This window comes from Cydia splendana, chromosome 6 (genome assembly GCF_910591565.1).
Source record: "Cydia splendana chromosome 6, ilCydSple1.2, whole genome shotgun sequence".
Taxonomy (NCBI): Eukaryota; Metazoa; Arthropoda; class Insecta; order Lepidoptera; family Tortricidae; genus Cydia; species Cydia splendana.
The window spans coordinates 21,005,926-21,025,808 of NC_085965.1; the positions used below are offsets into that span (position 1 = coordinate 21,005,926).

Sequence of the window (19,883 nt, forward strand, 5' to 3'; positions counted from 1 at the left end):
ATGTACATAAGTTTATGTATTACCTACATATGTAACAAATTACTAAATATAACATTGTTTTAACCTTTTTGTAACTATAGGTACTATTACTATTTTTCGACAATCTTTATTAAATAACAAATAAATCCAAAAAAATATAGTGGTTATTTCTTCTTCCGAAAAGGGTTACTCAATCTGGGTATTTTTTTAGGTCCGTTCCACTTTCCTTTGACAATTTTATTCCAATATAAGTATGGGAAATAGTCTCGTTTCATGTAGTAGAACAGTTTTCGCTCTTTACTCTGAAAAAATACACTTTACAAAGTAACTACAACAGGCAAGTAAAAGCCTTATTGCCTTAACAATAAGGCTGTATTTAGACATTTTTACATCTACCTGGACGGATACATAAAAATATACTGGGCCGTGATTCTTCACATTATTTTATATTAGTTATAATTTAAATAACTATAACGTAATATATACTCGTAATATTTAATACTTTCGCGTTTTGAACACACATTAACTCACATTTATAGACGGGTATATCGCGAATTTATAAATAAAGGTAATAAAACCAATTTGTTATAGACCCGTCTATAAATGCGAGTTATAGCGTAATATTATTTGAGGTCTAATTCAAGGTTTAAGAATCTTAAAACTTTATGTGCTTCCCAACTAGCAAAATCACGCTAACAACAGTCTCTAGACTACAATTTTGTCGCTCTTATATTGATTTTATATCATCGTATAAGCCCGGGTTTGGGCACAAAGCATAAGCGTATTTATTTTAATATCGTTCTAATATCAGTCTAATTGAATGTTGTTTGCATTCACAGTAATATTTTTCAAATCTATATTAAGCTGCTTTAGGCTAATATCGCTTTTACGTAAGTATCTTGTAAGCCTACATAGGCTTATATTGGTCGAATGTAAGTATATTGTAAGCCTACATAGGCTTATATTGGTCGAACGTTAGAATCTTGTAAGCCTAAATAAGCTTATTTTGGTTTGAAACATTCTATTTGTGAAGTATAAATATACGGGTGAAATTAACTGCAACGTGACAAAAACATATTAGTGTAAGTGTTTATCAAACTTTTTATGAATTATGTTTAAATATAATAACGTGCTATTTATCATCGTCTGTTTATGTTTCAGGGTAAGTATTCACATGGGAAAATATTATTTATTGTAAAGTAGACCCTGTTTTACACTTCAAACTTCATGCGCCTACTCAAATATGGTATTTGAATATTTTTATAATTATTTTATTTCTTTATTTTGTATTGATAGTCAGCCATTGATGTAGGTGTATTTTTCAAGCGCACTATTAGAGTATTTTAAGCATTCTGAATACAAATGATGTGGCCATGTTGAATAAATTACGGTTCCTTGCTTTACTTATACTAACAATAGTGTTCCCAAAAACGATTTAAGATCAAACCATCTTATATTGATCTTCTCTTTTGTGATATAAGTGTCTTGATCTTATATCACTCTAATATCTTACTAAAGTGCTGCTGTTGATCTTATTATAGCTTTAGTATGATCAGAAACGTACGTACTTACAGTGTTCTTATGCTATGTCGATATTAGTCTTACATTCTTACAATAGCATTTAGAAATCTAATATAAAATCAAATGAACTAAGAGAATGAGGATATAAGACCAGGTACTCTCAAGTTCAATGAGACTTCGTAAATGTTGTTGTAAGAGCAAGAGGCTTATAATAGTATTATGCTATGTTGATATTAGTCTTACATTCTTATAATAGCATTTAGAAAGTCTAATATAAGATCAAATGAACTAAGAGAATGTGGATATAAGACCAGGTACTCTCAAGTTCAATGAGACTTCGTAAATGTTGTTGTGATAGCAAGAGGCTTATAATAGTATTATGCTATGTTGATATTAGTCTTACATTCTTATAATAGCATTTATAAAGTCTAATATAAGATCAAATGAACTTAGAGAATGTGGATATAAGACCACGTACTCTCAAGTTCAATGAGACTTCGTAAATGTTGTTGTAAGAGCAAGAGGCTTATAATAGTATTATGCTATGTTGATATTAGCCTTACATTCTTATAATAGCATTTAGAAAGTCTAATATAAGATCAAATGAACTTAGAGAATGTGGATATAAGACCAAGTACTCTCAAGTTCAATGAGACTTAGTAAATGTTATTGTAAGAGCGAGAGGCTTATAATGATATTATAAAATGCTCTTATATACATATATAAGACTAGGTAATAAGACTAAACTTACTAAAGTGCGTATTAGCTTGTCTAAGACTAATATAAGAGCGATGATAAGTTCAAAACAAAAATAAGAGCGCTATAAGCTCACTACTCTTATAAAGTGCGCAATCTGAGACTTTTTTGCTAGTTGGGTTATTATTAAGGTCTAGTTCACCTGAAACATTTCAAGAGACTTTCAACTGCCAGCGCGTACGCGAATTTAAACTATAACGCGCCAATATTAAAGTCTACTTTGGTAGAACGGGATGGCATCACAGTGCTGGTAGTCGTAGCACTCGTAACAGTCGTAGCGCAACTCAGCAACTATGTCGATTGTCGGTCATTACAATTTGAACTTTAACGCGCCAGTGTTAAGGTTTACCTGGTCGAACGGGAAGGTCTCATACGGCTGCTTGTCGTAGCGGAACTCGGCCAGGATGCCGGTGCGGTATGACGTCATCATCGCGCAGGCGCCGTAGCCGTCGTATTTGGCTGAAGGTTGCCGGCCCTGCATGGTGGCCCATAGGTTTTGTTCTACCACATGGCTTTGGCGAGCTGAAAGCGTGAATTACAAATATCGGTTGTCATTAAAATTCATAACAATTAGACTCATAAAATTCATAATCATATTGTTATGTTATGAGTGCAGTAAGCACGAATAACGAATGCTACTCTATGAGCAAATGCAAGTGTTACACAGACACTAGTTCAGACGTGTAAGCACGTGTACAATTTTACAATAAATTCAACTGTACTGTGTACTGGTCTACGTCAAGGTGATTCTTCTGACGTCTGAGTCTAGTAACAGATGGTAGAGTAACTAACCAACAGTCAGCAGCACTGTTGCTGTTAGGCGTATTGGTGCAGTCTCCCCAGCCTGGTGGTGAATTGGCGATGCTGCAGGGTGTACTGATCTACGTCAAGGTAGCCTGTTGTGACTTAACCAAACCATGATAATAAGGTACATACCAACGGCAGCAGCAGTCTTGCTATTAGGCGTATTGGTGCAGTCTCCCAAGCCGTATACGTTGGAGAACTGACGGTGCTGCAGGGTGTACTTGTCTACGTTGAGGTAGCCGGTTTCGTCGGCGAGTAGGGACTGCACCAGGCCGGTGGGTGGAGACATTGGAGGCGTTACGTGGAGGAAGTTGTATGGGAGTGTTATGGGCTGTGGAAGAAGTAATTTAATCACTATACAGGATTGCCCATTTAGATCGGTCAGTATGGGAAAATCTGAAACTATATAAGACATACGACGATCTCTTCTCAGGAACCATGTCATCGATTTTAGTAACAAGAAAAACTGCATTCATACATTTAAAAAAAATGTGTCGTCAAATCTAATTTCAACTAGAGCTAGCCAAGAAAAGTATGCAGCGATTTTGATAGCCCACGCAGTGCAAGTGTCTTTTATACGTCATAATTTCATAGAAGTTTGACGTTTAAAATAACACTTGCACTGCGTGGGCTATCAAAATCTCTGCAGACTTTTCTTGGTCTAACTCTAGACGAAGGAGGAGTAAGAGAGGTATTGTAGCACTCATTCCTGCCATAGGCATATCTCTTCATCTTCGAAGTATTGAGGATGATGACGTGGCTTGTCTTTTCAACCTTTAAAACCCAGAAAATAAAGCATAAGATGCCTACCATTTCACAAGCGTCCACAAACACGGCGTGTTTCGGCGTGACCTCCACCAACTCGCAGCACGTATTGACGGCTACGGCACGTGCGCTGGCCACGCGCTCTAGCGCTTTGGCGTACTTCGGGACGCCGAAAATGGCGTCGGAGCCAGTGTTGTAGGTTATGTTTAGAAGGTCGCGTTTTTTGTTCTGCAAATATAGAAAGAGTAAGGGGTAACACAGATAGACAGTTACATATCGGCGACAAATATACTCGTCATTGTCCCTCGCAACTTAGAAGCATGGAGAGAGCTACTTAATCAAGATGAAATTTACAAGTATGGGCTTTCCGTATAAGTTTGTTGGTAGTCTTGGGTATCGATTAACGTACATCGGTAAATGGGGACAGGTCTGGTCCTTTTTGATTATTCTTCAATCAACCTATTACCTATACCTATCCTATTTAGTAAAATTTGATAGGTTCCTGTAGGTAGGTACATTTTTTAACGTGTCGTAACGTAACCAGTATTTTGCTCACCAACTTACGAGTGGCGTTATAGGTCTACTGTCAGGACTCCGGAGAGTGTAAATTATGAAGGTGGATGTTTTTGTATCTGAGATGTTGACGAATCTTCCTAAATAGTCATCAGAGAGGTAGGTACATGATTTTCTGAGCGACTTCTGAGCATTTCGTCCCGTCACGAGGGAATGTAAATACTTATACCCTGACCGCTGCATGCGCACACGTTGAACGGTTGACTATGTCTTTTGGCAGTGCTCAGGAGAGTATAAGGTACCTCTATCTATAATGTAATGATGAAGGCATTGACATATTAATATGAAGGTAGATTTTGTAACTGAGATGTTGACGAACCTGTCTAAAGTAGTCATCAGCGAGGTACATGATCTTCTGCGCAGCACCAGAGCATTTCGCACCTTCGCGTGGGAAAGTAAAGATGGCGTGACCCCCGGCTGTGCGCTGAATGGCCGACCATGTCTTCTGGCAGTGTTCCGGAGAATATATTGTGGTTACGCAGCTGCACGGGTCATCTAGCGCTGCTTTTAGGCCGTTTATCTGAAACAGGTTCATGTCAGAAGGTACATTTACCACGAAATAACTAAATAACAGACCATTATCTCGCATACTGCTAGGTATGAATATAATAGGTAGGTACTTGAACGAAGCTTACACCAGTGATCTGTAGCACTGAGAGGGTTTCTGCTTTATGTCAGACCTTCATATGTCAGGCTTCAAAAACAGACTCTTAGGTAATTTAGCACAAAATAAAGCTTAACTTAAGGACATTTTGAATTATTTTACGATCATAGCAGTCGCAAAGTAAATTTAGGTCGTCAATCGAAAAGTAATTCTCAGAATTTCTTGCGATCTCTCTCAAACCTCTCAATGTCCATATTACCTCATTTGACTAAGATTCTCTGACAAGCCAAGGTGCTTCCTTAGCTGAGCTACTCCAGATATGACAAATAACTTGTCATGCCTTACCTTGTAATAATCATTAATAAGCCCCACAGCCACCACCAAGAAGTCATAATAAATTTCATCCCCACCATGCGTATGGACAACGTGGTTGCACGGGTCGAAATGCCACGCGTAGTCTTTGATGCAACACACGCCGGGCGGCAACACGGACCGGAGGGGCTTCTTGCTTTGATCGAACTCCTTGATACCGGCGGCCACCAGGGGGAAGAGCGGTTGGTAGTAGTGGAACTGGAAAGTTAAAAAAATATAGTTGTGTTGTAGGCACCGTCAATATCTGTTTTTAAAAACCCATACTAGTGAGAAATATGCATTTTAAAGGTGAATAAGAATGCTTTTGGGGCCGCACGGTAATTGAGAATTAGGCAAGGAATTATTAATATGTCTTGTTATTTATATTTTCTTTCCATGTCATATCTATCTTTGTCTACAAACAAATCTATTATAAATCTAAAATGCTTCTACATGAAATAGGAAAAAATATGATATTTTGTAAAAAAAACGGCAAATTATTTAAATGGTTGCATCATGGTCTAATAAAACATGGTCTTCCATTCCCAGAGTGACACGCGATTACGTCACAATAACATTGCCACTTTATTTCAACATAACATGTTACATGGGTACATTAGGTATACCTATGGTTAATAAGTTAAAATATTTCTTTATAATTTTATAATTTTCATTTATATGTATTTTAGCTTAAATTTTACAATAACACGTCATTTTTAATTACTCGTTAGCAATATCTTCCGATTCACGAAAGAAATTTCAGACTTTCGGGTAATTCTGTTTATACTACTGGCAACACAGGATAGCGCTGTGGACATTTGACAATTCGGATCTAGATAACTTCATGCCCTGACCGTCATCCTTGTCGAACGCGTGTTAATTGTTATTTCCTTCTCGCTCAGTGTCAGCAGTCGCAGTGTTTTCCAAACTTTTCACGTCGTAAGCTTGGTAATTAATGTGTAACTGTGAATTAGTTTTTTAAACGTTTGTCTTGTATAGATAAATAAAGTTTAATTTAATACATTAGATTTGTTTTATTTTACTATGTTTCTACATGAATAACTTAAAATTAATGCCGTTAAAATAATTTTCACCGTTGGTTAAAATTCTCCCACATTTCAAAGTTTGAGAACCTGTAAACAGCATGATGACGTAGGCGCGTGTCAGTTAGGTCATACGCGAATCTCGGAATGGAGTACCAGGCGGAGTATATTATTATACCATGGGTTGCATGACTTACTTCTGCTGGGTCTATGACACAAATTTCACTGTTCTTCAATTTGTTGGAGAATCGCCACGCGACGCTGCAGCCGCCCGTTCCTCCACCCACTATCAGTAATTTACATCTAAAAGCACAAATTATATAGATTAAATACCTAATGTAGGAACAAGTAGGTTAAACGCACAAAAACCGGCCAAGTGCGAGTCGGACTCGCACACGAAGGGTCCCGTACTATTATCTATAAAAACGGTCACCCAGCCAAGTACTGACCGCGTCCGACGTCGTTGCTTAACTTCGGTCAAAAATCACGTTTGTTGTATGGGAGCCCCACTTAAATATTTATTTTATTCTGTTTTTAGTATTTGTTGTTATAGCGGCAACAGAAATAAATACATGATCTGTGAAAATTTCAACTGTCTAGCTATCACGGTTCGTGAGATACAGCCTGGTGACAGACGGACGGACGGACGGACAGCGGAGTCTTAGTAATAGGGTCCCGTTTTACCCTTTGGGTACGGAACCCTAAAAAACACGTAACTGAGATGGTATTCAGGCCGATGACACTGTACGTATAACCCGATATAATTACCCTTGCCAATATAAAATAGGTACCTACAAGTCAGACTTAAAAAAAGTTGTGACAGCTTTATTTCTGCGTTAGAGTGTAAATATCACTTGTTTTCAGAGTTTTTACGTGAAAGTCATATAGGTACATTTATTTCGAATACTTCCCCGAATGTAATAAAATTGCTTAAAAATGGCACAGATGCCCGACTGGCGGCGAACAGCGAGAAGTGAGTTTCTTTTCCTGAGTTAATAGTCTATCACTTGTCGCTTTCTCGCCACCTATCTAACAACTGTCTTATACTTGCTGTGAAAATAATAAATAACTAGTCATTATTGACACCAAAACATAAATAAAGTACTCACTTGTATTTGTTATTACTAGTGCTTGAGGCGAACCTGTAGTGCAACTGTGACGTCACATATCGGTAAACATTCAGCTTGTTCAGAACGATGGCCATTTGTAAACATCAGCAATAATTATTTATATAAATTTGTTTTTAAGTCATTGTTGATTGTGTTTACGTGGAATTTTGACGGCGAAGCCAACTAGATTAATAAATATAGTAGTTATTACGCCATGCCTAAACCTTCGCCGTAGGTAGTAGGAAAAAAATCAAGGTTACTGTTGAAACAGTTCTAAATCCATACTAATAATATTATAAAGGCGAAAGTGTGTCTGTCTGTCTGCTACCTCTTCACGCTTAAGCAGCTAAACCGATTTAGTTAAAATTTGGTATAGAGATAGTTTGAGTCCCGGGGAAGGACATATGATAGTTTTTATGTCGGAAATCATCCCTGAAGAGAGTGCAAAGGGAGGTGGAATTGAAAGAGTTAATGAATTGCCTAATAATTGAAGTAAGCAATGCGCGAATTTAATGATTGGTAATAGCATTATCCAGGCGCTATGTGCCTACTTTAGCTGCTGTCACTAATTCTACGCAGACGAAGTCGCGGGCATAAGCTAGTTTCTAATACAAGCACAAGATTACTGAAACGAAAAACTTGTACAGGAGCGATATTTGATGTCATATTTTGTAATGTCCATTCACCCATCAGTTGCAGTACTTGCAGTGCATGTAACTCGTACTTAATACCTACCTAATATTAGTTCAAGCGTGATACGCTGCGAAGGATATCAAAAAAATACCATATAATAAGTACATAGGTACAAAAATTTAATGGTACTCTTAAATAAAACGATTGTTTTATGTAAAAATATATACTTTATTAGAACATCTGATTATTTACATAACAGTCAAAGCGCACTTTGAATTTATATCCTAGTTAAAATAATTCATTAAAATTGGGTTATAAATGATTAGTTTGTGATATGGCATCTAAATTAAACATGAGTATAGTATATTGTTAATCTCCAAAATTAATACTCGTGGTTAATAGCCCTCAACAATTAAACAACAACAAAATAAATAAAGTAAATAAAATATGTATACCAATTTGATTGGACATTTTAATAGAACAAAATTTTAACAAAATAATATTTAAATTTGCCAAAAAAACGTCAAAAATATTTGTAGAAATATGTACACCAATCGTAGCAAAGCAAATACACAAAGTTATATTTAAGTTTAAGTAGGTTAAAATAAAAATGGCAACGTTAGTTATTTCACGTGATAATGTCGACATCTTAATATCTAAGTATGCTCGTTTCAACTTTCTAATAGAAATAATAACTTAAAATAAATCCAATATATACATACAAAATTGTATAATTTCAATAATTTGAGGTCTTCTAAAAATATAAAATTATGCATTGAACTCCTATCCTAACTTTCTTATTTTGTTGCGAAGTTTTTAAAGCACAATCATGTAATTTTTCGTAATCTAGTTTTTTTTACGTAGTAGACATTAAATCATGGCCGTGCCAAACTACGAAAGTTAAAACCATTTGCAACACCAATAAACTTCTTAACCATTTCCACCAAAAAAATAGATTGAAAACTTGAGTACAGTTCCATCTAAAAAAACATTACTTATTAAAAAAATATTACACCCGGTGGCGTAACTGTAGGGTACCTAGCAAAGTGGCCAAAATGCCGAGGCCTTCGTCCGAGAAGGCCCCCAAATTTACCGAAATGACGTGAGCTTTGCCCGCAATGTCTGCCCCCTTGATGAACTTACCACGGGTCTCAGCATAATTACGACACTAATCATATATCGCGTACCAAAATTGAACCTTAAGAACAGCAACTCGACTAAATTGCGCTTACGTTACCTTCTCTTAGAGACGTTATGGTAAACTTCCTAATGCTCGACATGTGAATGCCCAGTAGATGACACCTGGAACGATCACGACTGATGACGAGCACTTGGACGTCTACTTGGCGGATGGGTTGACGATCTTTCTGACGAACTCGGGCCCGTGGTAGTAGCCCTTCAGCATGAAGTTCCAGTATATGAAGGGGAAGAGGTGGCGTTTCATTTGGTACGCTATCCGGCTTTCCGTCGCCTGTGGAAGTATAAAACAAAAATTAGGGAAAATTTACAAAATTAAGAAAAATTACGGATACATATTTTTAATCACAGCAGCTCTGTAAATTGTAATGTAGCTTTTTATTGTTGAACTTTAACGTTACTATAAATCCAAAATTGTAACGTTATATTTGCATCCGCCACAGCCGCTCATTAGTAATATCGTTAACTGATTTCGTTCTGCCAATAAATGAACAATAAACAAATATTTGCCTTGAAAAAAGAAGGTACAAAAAGTAGGAATAGGTAATAAAATAATGATTTTTTTCTAAAATTATAAATATAATTAACTACAAACTAACTTTTTATCAAACTCAGTTATCATCAAATGATTAATTAGATAGGTAAGCAAATCATAAATAAAAAATACAAAAATCAAAAAGGATGGAAGGAAGGAACATACAACATGATACTGTTCGTATAAAATGCCAACACAACATACACCCTACATGTAAAAGTAACTTTATAACCACATATAGGTACTTACTAAGCATACTCACTAAATACCTCTAGGCAGCTACCCAATTGTCAACTTACTACCTGGTTGAACGGCATAGTCTCATGCACAACGCCATCGTACAAGAATTCGGCAAGTATGCAGGTGTTGTATGACGTCACCAGCGGACAGGCGCCGTAGCCGTCGTATTTCTGCTTCGGGTTGTCCTTCGCCATCGTTGAAAGGAGATTGTGCTCTAGGACGTAGCACTGTTTCGCTGAAATGAAGGGAAAATTCAAAATATAGAAGAAAAGTAAAACAGGCGCGATTCATAGACGATATGTATTATTTATAAAGTAGATAATATAATTCAAAGCTGTTTTTGGACGGCAGAAGCAGCATTAAAAAAGCAGATGGGCAATGAAAATCTGGTACATTAAAATATTATTGATTTGCGGTACCTATAGTTAGAGAGTCGCGGATTGTGCGTAAGGGGTTAATTCGTCTATTTCGCATATAATTAATTAAAAGGATCTCGGTAGTTTTTCATTACTTCATTTCAGTTAATAAGGATCAATGTATTGTTTTAAAACAGCGGGTCCCAATACTGAGCCTTGACATACTCCTACCGTCATTTCCAAGACTTTAGAAGGTGGCCTGACAGACAGTTTAAATAAAGTAGATATGGAATAGGTATGGGAAAATATTCAAAGTAATAAATACTCCTTGATTGTGTACCTACTTAAACTATAAAGTTACTCAGTCAAAAGCCTCTTCAATATCTACGACTTACCAATAGCAGCAGCAGTTTTGCTATTCAGCGTATTAATGCAGTCTCCGAACCCGTACATGTTGGGGAACTTGGCGTGTTGTAGAGTGAACTTATCGACAGTTACAAACAAGCCGCTCTGCTTGTGTTCAACTGTGTAAATTACATAGAACAAAGGCCCCAATACTGAACCCCAAGGTACTCCGGTCTTTATTTACATTGAAATTGAACCCATAAGTCTTGTCACGTTCCGTAAGTAGTACAAAGTGCCATGACAGGTAGGATTTAAGTTAAAGCAGATATATGACAGGTATGTGTGTGTCGGCAAAGTAATACATTGTGTCAAATTACTTTATCAAAGGCCTATTGAAAGTCTACAACTTACCAATTGCAGCAGCAGTTTTACTATTCGGCGTATTAGTGCAGTCTCCGATCCCGTACATAGTGGGGAACTTGGTGTGTTGTAGAGTGAACTTGTCGACTTCTAGGTATCCGCTGGCGTCGGTGATGTCCTTGTTGTTACGGAGGAAGTCCGGCGTCTTCATTGGAGGCGTGACGTGGATCATGTCGTAGGGCTGAACAAATGTCTGGCGAAAATAATTTATAATGAAATACATATTTTAGGGAGAGTTGAAGCAAGGAGACGGATGGGGAAACCAAGGAGAACGTACATAGATCAAGTAAAGCAAAAGCTCAACGTCGCGTCGTATCAGGCTGTCAAGGAGAAGGCAGAGGACCGACATGCATGGAAATCGCTCCACCGACAAGAGTCTAACTCTTAAATAAATGATGATGGTGACATATTTTTAATTTATGTGTAGGTATAGAACATATTTGTCGCCAAAGACTATTTGTATCTACCTTCGCAGAAAGAATTAGATTCGAAAGTAAATAAAATTCTTATACTACGAAGAGAGGACGTTGGTCTTCTTATGCTTTCTTAGGCCGCGTGTATTTATACAACTACTAGCTTTTGCCCGCGACTTTGTCTGCGTGGAATTAGTGACAGCAGCTAAAGTAGGTATAGCGCCTGGATAATAGCAATCATTCAATTCGCGCATTGCTTACTTCAATTATTAGGCAATTAATTAACTCTTTCAATTACACCCCCCTTTGCACTCTCTTCAGCGATGATTTCCGACATAAAAACTATCCTATGTCCTTCCCCGGGACACAAACTATCTCTATACCAAATTTCAACTAAATCGGTTCAGCAGCTTAAGCGTGAAGAGGTAACAGACAGACACACTTTCGCCCTTATAATATTAATAATTATTATTAATATGGATAACGTGCTCAATACCTAAAATGCTATTAAGTCTTAGTCAATTAAAAAACAATAAATAAAAGCTCTCGATACCTTACTCTTATCCTTAGCGCTCACAAATACCCCTTCCTTCTTGTCTACATGCAGTTCCTTCAGCACCGTGGTGTAGTTAACCTTGATATTCTTCCTTTCCACCACCTTTAGTAGCACGTCGGCGTATTTCTTCACGCCGAATATGACGGGCAAGCACGTGTTGTATGTTATGTTCGTTTTTGAACGAACGTTGGCCTGAAATATGATGTAGTGTAGGGATTATATTTTCTTTACAAAAACTACCAAAAGTACCTACTTTTTTTCATTTTGGGTAATAACAGGTCTTTACTGACCATCGGTGGACATTGTCTTTGCTAAATAATTACGCGTTGTTTTGAAACAATGGTCATTGTTGGCGATTTTAAACAATGGTTAAAAGTTGTAAATACTCTATATTATAATAGATCATTGCAGCTTCCATATATATTGACAATTGTATTTATATACGTTCGGCCTTAATATAGTGTGAACTTGAACTGATTATCAATTTATTGTCAAAGACGACCGTTCATATATACATTTTGGATGACTTTATTCTAATTTCAAACCCTAAAATTGGCAGCAAACTTGAACAACCTGTAACTCTTGAAACGTTTCAGAGAAGATGTAAATACATTATTTGTTTACTTATAGAATAAGATATAAATATTATTGGGAAATGGCATTGTAGATTATTAAGCTCCAACACAGATGCTAAGAATCTGATTGCCCTACGATCCACATTCCCACAAAACAACATATTAAAAACAGCAACGCTCTTAACTATCCATCGGTGGACCTTATGCCTTTTGAAATAAGGTTTACGAACTGTCAGTTAAAGCCTGAATATATGATCACGCGCCATGGTCCGGAATTTCACTGGAACTACCGTAAAACGGGGTCAACAGAAATCGCGGGGTGAATAGAGAAATTTTGAACTTTTTTTTCAAGTTGTTATATTTAAGTACGTACAACTCTAAACTCAGAGTTTTTGGAATACGTATACAGTAGACTATTTATTCTCTACTTTGATACCAAAAGAACTTAATCAAACTGCCTAAAAGTTAGATTTTTTTAACTCTAAAGTAAGGCTTCGCCGAGGTAAGAAATGAAGCCTGTCTGAACTTTGGTCTAGCGGTAAATGTAGTGATATTAACAAAGTAAAAATTAGCTAACCTGGTAATATAGTATCTGTAGTACCTAAATAATAAATAATATCACCAATTTTCTCTATAATGAAGCATTTTCTTACAAAAAACTATCAACAAGCAATTTTACATGATAAAGGGGTCAGTGGATACGCATATGGGGTGATTAATTACGCCATAGGGGGTGATTAGATACCACAAAGGGGTGAAAAAACACGCCTTGGGGGTTAAAAGACACGAAAAAACTATTTTGTATCAAATAATTGTTTAACAGATATATTTACTATTTTCGAATAAAGTATCAACATAATAATGACCAAATTCGATGCCTATGACTACAGAAACTTAATTTTTCTATTCACCCCTTTCTTGTGTCTATCGACCCCGTTTTAAGGATATGGCGAAAATAGGTAGTTTTCTTTGATTTTCTCTGAATTGGGTGGGTAAAAATTGATTTCACAAATGCAAAATTGAAGAACTAACCAAGACTCAAAAAATTATATCAAAATTTTTACTTTTATCATTTGATTTATTGGCGAAAATCGTCCTTGAAGTTGAAAATTGTGTCTTTTCACCCCGTTTTACGGTACTGAACTGTCACCCTATGGCCTATACAATGAGAATAACAGCGCCCTCTTGACAATGATCATATATGGTCAAGCTTTAAAAGTGTGGGAGATGGTACATTAATTATCTTCTCAAAAACCATTTAAGTTAAGAAAAAGTATACTTGCTGACAAAGCCAATATCGATTGCACTGATTACATTGCCGGTCAATTACTTAATCAAACACAGCTGTTATCACTGAATGAGTTGATAAACTTCAGGCTCGAGCCTGATCGTTCAAATAACCGCAAAAGTAAACGTTTTGACTGAAATGAGAAATTATTAAACAATTCACTTATAACTCACATTTATAGACGGGTCTAACGCGAATTTTATTCAATTACCTTGATTTACCGACGTTTATCCTCGAGTTGTGTGAGAAGCAATTGAAATCAAAAAACACCCCAGGAATTTTAATAGGGAGGATGGTTTCAACTTATCGCCAGCTTGGGAACCAGTGATACAAAAGTTAAAGCCAAAGGATCTATCTTCGGACGGGTGCGTGGATATTGTGAGTGTTGCGTGTCGGACTATTGACAATAATTAACATTATGTGTAGTGGGTGGTTTGAAAATGTGATGTCTACCCCAAACTTCTCCATACACTTTTCGTCGGGTAGCTGCACAAATTTCTGTTTTGACATTTTGCTGGGACATCAGTCAACCGCGACCACGACCAGTGAAACCTGTGTCGAAACGTCGGTAAATCAAGGTAATTGAATAAAATTCGCGTTAGACCCGTCTATAAATGTGAGTTAATATGTGTTCAAAACGCGAAAGTTTAAAATATTAAATTCACTTATAATTTCCAATGCTTTGCGATATCATTTACAAACTTACAAAGTTAGGATTCAGGGTAACAACTTTTCAGCGTACACTTTCCTTGTCATAATAAAAAGTAAGTATGTCGTAATCATTTTATGTGTCTTATTTTTTGACACTATGCAAGTTTGGAATCTTTCTGGAAAAAAGAGACGGAAGAGACCTTGTTTACCAAGACTCAGCGAGGTATGCAATCTTCTTCGGTGCGCCCGGTCGTTTTATAGATTGTGTATCCGGGTACGTAAATATGGCGTCGCCTCCTTTGAACTGCCGCAGGTTGCCCCATGTTTTTTCGCAGTAATCGTATTCGTATATGGCTACTGGATGGACCTCATAAGGAGTGTCTCAGGGAACTATCATAGGTCCGCTATTATAAACAATTTACCTTGTTAAACCAGGAATCAGCTAGATACGCGATCTTTTGCGGAGCTCCCGGACATTTTATAGATTGTGTATCCGGGTCTGTGAATATGGCCTCGCCTCCTGTGAACTGCCGCAGGTTCCCCCATGTTTTTTCGCAGTAATCGTATATGGCCACTGGATTTGGACTTATAAAAGGAGTGTCTCAGGGAACTATCATAGGTCCGCTATTATAAACAATTTACCTTGTTAAACCAGGAATCAGCTAGATACGCGATCTTTTGCAGAGCTCCCGGATATTTTATAGATTGTGTATCCGGGTACGTGAATATGGCCTCGCCTCCTGTGAACTGCCGCAGGTTGCCCCATGTTTTTTCGCAGTAATCGTATATGGCTACTGGATTTGGATTTATCAAAGGAGTGTCTCAGGGAACTATGATTGCTCCTATTATAAACAATTTACCTTGTTAAACCAGGAATCAGCTAGATACGCGATCTTTTGCGGGGCTCCCGGGCATTTGATGAGTGTGTCCGGATACGTGAATATGGCCTCGCCACCTTTGAGCTGTCGCATGTCACTCCATGTTTTTTCGCAGTAATGCGGAGAATATATTGTGGAGACGCCGCTGTCTTTAAGCTGGAGCGCTTCGCTGAGGCCGGGGACCTGTGGAAGTATTTTTTTTAAGTTGTAATTTATAGTCTAACTTTTGTAAGTACCTAAGTGTGTTTTTTGTATCGTTAAAGTACTAAATTAAACATAATTCACGTTCTATAAGTACAGTTACGTTGTTACTTTGAGGCTAATAAACCTCAAGACTTATGACACAAGTGATAGTAAGCGGACTATGCAACCTATGGACGCTTACAATTTAAAGGGTGTCACATGCGTGTTGCTGTAAGAGATGTTCCATTGTCTATAAACGTTTTGCAGCAGCTCTGGTTACCTACTTTTTGTTACGGCGCCTACGTCCACAGGTGGTCCACAGCGGTTGGTAGTAAATAAAAATGCAGCGTTTGTACGCTTACAATTCAAAGGGTGTTACATGCGTGTTGCTGTAGGAGGACACGATAGCTTATGAACTCTAGTAACAGCTCTGATAACCTTAATTTTTTTACTAGAATGGTACCAAACAAGCACACAGCCCTCCTAGATAAGCTACAGTAATCTATGGACGCTTAGAACTCCAGAGGTGTCACTAGCGCGTTTCCCTTTAAAAATCAGTATAATTCCTGAGGAAATCTGAAAGAGAATTCATCTAAATGAATAAAACTATGACTAACCTTATCATAATCATTCTGCAGCCCGACAGCGACCACGATGTACTCATATCTGATCTGGTCCCCATTTGCCGTGATGACCTCCTGGTTCTTAGGGTCGACGGATGCAGCAGAGTCCCTCAGCCACCTAGCTCCTACAGGGAGGACGCTGGTCGCGCTTCGCCGAGTGCTGGCCACGCTGGTTATACCAGCGCCTACTAGCGTCCAGAGCGGTTGGTAGTAGTGGTCCTGCAGACGGTAGATGAAGCTTAAGGCCAGTAGGTAATGAAATCAGGAAAAAGCACAAGTGAGATATAGGTTCTAACAACAACAATGTTTAAGGGGCAGAAGAGACAGCCGCCCCTCGACGTCGAAGGGCGGCCATCTTCTAGCGTCTTCGACGTCATTCTCGAATGCCCAGGGGTGGCAGAGTACCGGGCACAACACCTCGGTTCGCCGGGGTCTCTCCTAAAAGTCGCCGGCAACATCAATTGCTGCTAGGCTTCTTGGTAGAGTTGGGTTGGCAAGAGTAGTGCCGACAACCCACCACGTATGACGTCGAGTTGCGGAAACCAAGCGCGCGAGTACCTATAACCTAGGGGAAAACACAATTACACGATACGACTTCGTGTTGAGACGTCGTGTCGTGGAAATGTACGACGTAAACGTCGTAAACCGTAAATTACTGATGAAATATTAAGTCTTCGTCATTTCAATTGTTTAAGTTTTATACATTCCAAACGGGAATGTAAAATGAGGGATCAGGTATAGTAAACTTTGATTTTGTAAGTGTTATGAAATTATTAACGAATTATTGCTAATCAAAAGACCTTGAAACATAATTATCTGTTGACGCGCCGTAGGTACGACAAGTAGTTATCCATTACTTATTCTTTCATCTCAGCCATAAGACGTCCACTGCTGAACATAGGCCTCCCCCTTGGACCTCCATACGTGCCGGTTGGAAGCGACCCGCATCCAGCGTCGGACCCGGGTACATACACACATCCTTAAACTGCGTCCAAGACCACCGGTGGACGGGCAGCAGCGTCCCTCAAATTCGGTGTACTCGACTGCGATCGCCAACCCGCCTGCCAAGCGTGGCGATTATGGCATTCACCCCCCATCATGATGAGCACTTATTCTTTATTATTATATAATTATAAGTACCTATATTGACCCACGCCTAAGTATCTACAGATTAGTTATTTGTGACAATAGTAGGTAATACTGCTTAACTTACTTGTAGTGTGTATTAGCCAAGCAGGGTTTATTTAACCACTGTAGGTACATACAGGTAAAAGAAATAATTAATTTAGAACCTACTAAACTGGTTGCAGCCAGTTTTACAGTTTACTTTTGATAATAACAATAATTGAAATTGAAAATATTTATTTCAGATTTGCATCCATATTTGTTAGTATAACTTAGGAACTAATGTTAATTTTTACACCTAGTATATGTACATACATTAAACTATAACCTAATCTATTTTCTAAATTTAAGAAAGCCTGTAACTTGGCGAATCCAATGCGCCAGTATAGGATTCTCAGGCCTTTCTGCAATGACATCCAGAATGCTGTTGGTACTGCTCCTAAGCCGACCCATCATCGAGACGATTCTCTTTCGCATAACCGCATGGAAATCGTCTGTATGGGCCTCGGCGAACATGCGCGATGCGCTACACCATGTGGGCAACCCCAACAACATTCTGAGTGCATAATAACAATAATGATATGTAATTCGGTCATGCAAAACCAATACTCTGATATCATGATCATATCATTTGTAATGCTCAAAAATTCGTATTTTTACTAACCCTACCCTCTAACTCTTATGATATATATTTTGGCATTCAAAAATGTATCTGCATTCCTTTTTGTTTTTTACGCGTTTTTACTTAGAGTATTTATTTATTTATACCCTTATTGATTCCTTTGAATAATAAGAAAAGCTCTGAGGCACAGGCACAGAATAAATAATAGTAAGTACTACTGTACAGAAAGGACCTAATAATTGCTCAGAGCAATGCTGAGCCAAACAGAGCCAAATTTGCCCGAAAAGAGGAGTGCCTCCCCACTGGCACAGGCCTTAACCTATCAACATCCAGCAATGGCATGTAGATAGGTTGGTAATCTAGGAAACTTACGCAACTTGGCTCCAGTACAATGACGGCATCTTTCCCGAGTCTCCGAGCAAACTTGGCAGCGATGGTGCACCCTCCAGAGCCTCCCCCTACCACTAACAATTTACATCTGCAACAAACAAAATGAATTTAAAATATTTATATCGAATTTTGTGTAAAATTTCTTCTTCTACATCGAATTACTCGGCAGAGCAGTTTATAATAAATAAAATTTACCTAGACACAATAACTTTCATGAGCTAAAACAATTTATTGTAATTTACTGAATTGCAAGTGTGTATTTCATAATAAAGTTAAGTATCCTTTGAAAAATTCCATGCCCAAGTGGCTGTATAGCAGGCAGCATACATCCTGTGTGGTGTGTTCCCTGTTATAATAAATGAAACCAAATGTCTGTATTCTATTCTCATTTTTATCTTAATTGAATTTGTCTGCAAGATATTACTTAAGTGCTGTGTGCAGAAATACAAGGGCAAATTCAAAACTATAAAAAGTTATTATTGTATACAATAGTAGCAAGCTATAACATTCAACTAAATGTTACTAGGCAGTCGTAAATACCAGTAAATGTAATTGCTCAATAGTCATAAACTAGAGAACTACGGGTTCTTCTTAAATAAGATGATAAAATTCTGTATTTAATAAGTATTACTTACGAATGAGTGGCGTTGTCTGGCGCCGTAACAGAGAAAGACCTATGCCATCCAGAGTGAAAACATTTTGACCGCAACGAACGAGTTACGCTATTCATTTTTAGGACACAGAACACAGAACATAAAAACGATAGCTTGGTGAACAACTTTCCAATTCGACTGTGCAAATGACCGTAGTGACCGGCAGGCGGTTGGGAAGTAACCTGCCACCTTTATCGCAGTTTCTATTTTGTGTTTCGGTATTGTGCGATGTGCGTACCGGAGAAATCACTGTAGAAAAGAAAATAATAAATAATATCAGATTCAAGTGTCAATGTCAAATGTGTTATGTCATATGGAAACGTCAATGATAAGGCTTAGTATCTGGCGTTTTTAATGGTATCTTGATTGATAATTATATTTCAAAACAAGCTGTAAACAAAATTTTGTATTATTTTATACATGATCATTTTGTAAATAATAATAACTGCTTTCGGCTGGTATAAAATATGAGTCCTTAGTTAGAGGACAACGTTTTTAAAAGTGCTTCAAACAATCGGAATGAAATATAATGACATTGACAGATTTGTACGATCTGTCACTGTCATTTTACATCTGCAATTTGCTAAAACTATGTAGACTTTATTGCAAGGTGATAGAGACTGTTTTGTCAACAATCCACATTACCATATTCGCAAATGATTCGCAAGTGCTCAACTTGGTATTTATTCATTTAT

At 37.6% G+C, this 19,883-nt stretch overlaps 1 protein-coding gene across 1 annotated transcript; it reads right to left on the reverse strand.

Annotated features, from left to right (window-relative positions):
* Positions 1 to 128: 128 nt before the first annotated feature.
* Positions 129 to 19,430, reverse strand: LOC134791572 (uncharacterized). Its single transcript, XM_063762621.1, has 16 exons — positions 19,171 to 19,430; positions 18,518 to 18,623; positions 16,393 to 16,617; positions 15,575 to 15,775; positions 12,198 to 12,392; positions 11,223 to 11,424; positions 10,173 to 10,345; positions 9,482 to 9,609; positions 7,506 to 7,610; positions 6,594 to 6,699; positions 5,348 to 5,572; positions 4,718 to 4,918; positions 3,871 to 4,053; positions 3,193 to 3,391; positions 2,606 to 2,778; positions 129 to 281 (listed from the first exon to the last, which is right to left on the reverse strand). Exons 1-16 carry the CDS (start codon positions 19,263 to 19,265, stop codon positions 144 to 146), a joined length of 2,655 nt encoding a protein of 884 aa, XP_063618691.1. The 5' UTR covers positions 19,266 to 19,430; the 3' UTR covers positions 129 to 143.
* Between the last annotated feature and the right edge of the window lie 453 nt (positions 19,431 to 19,883).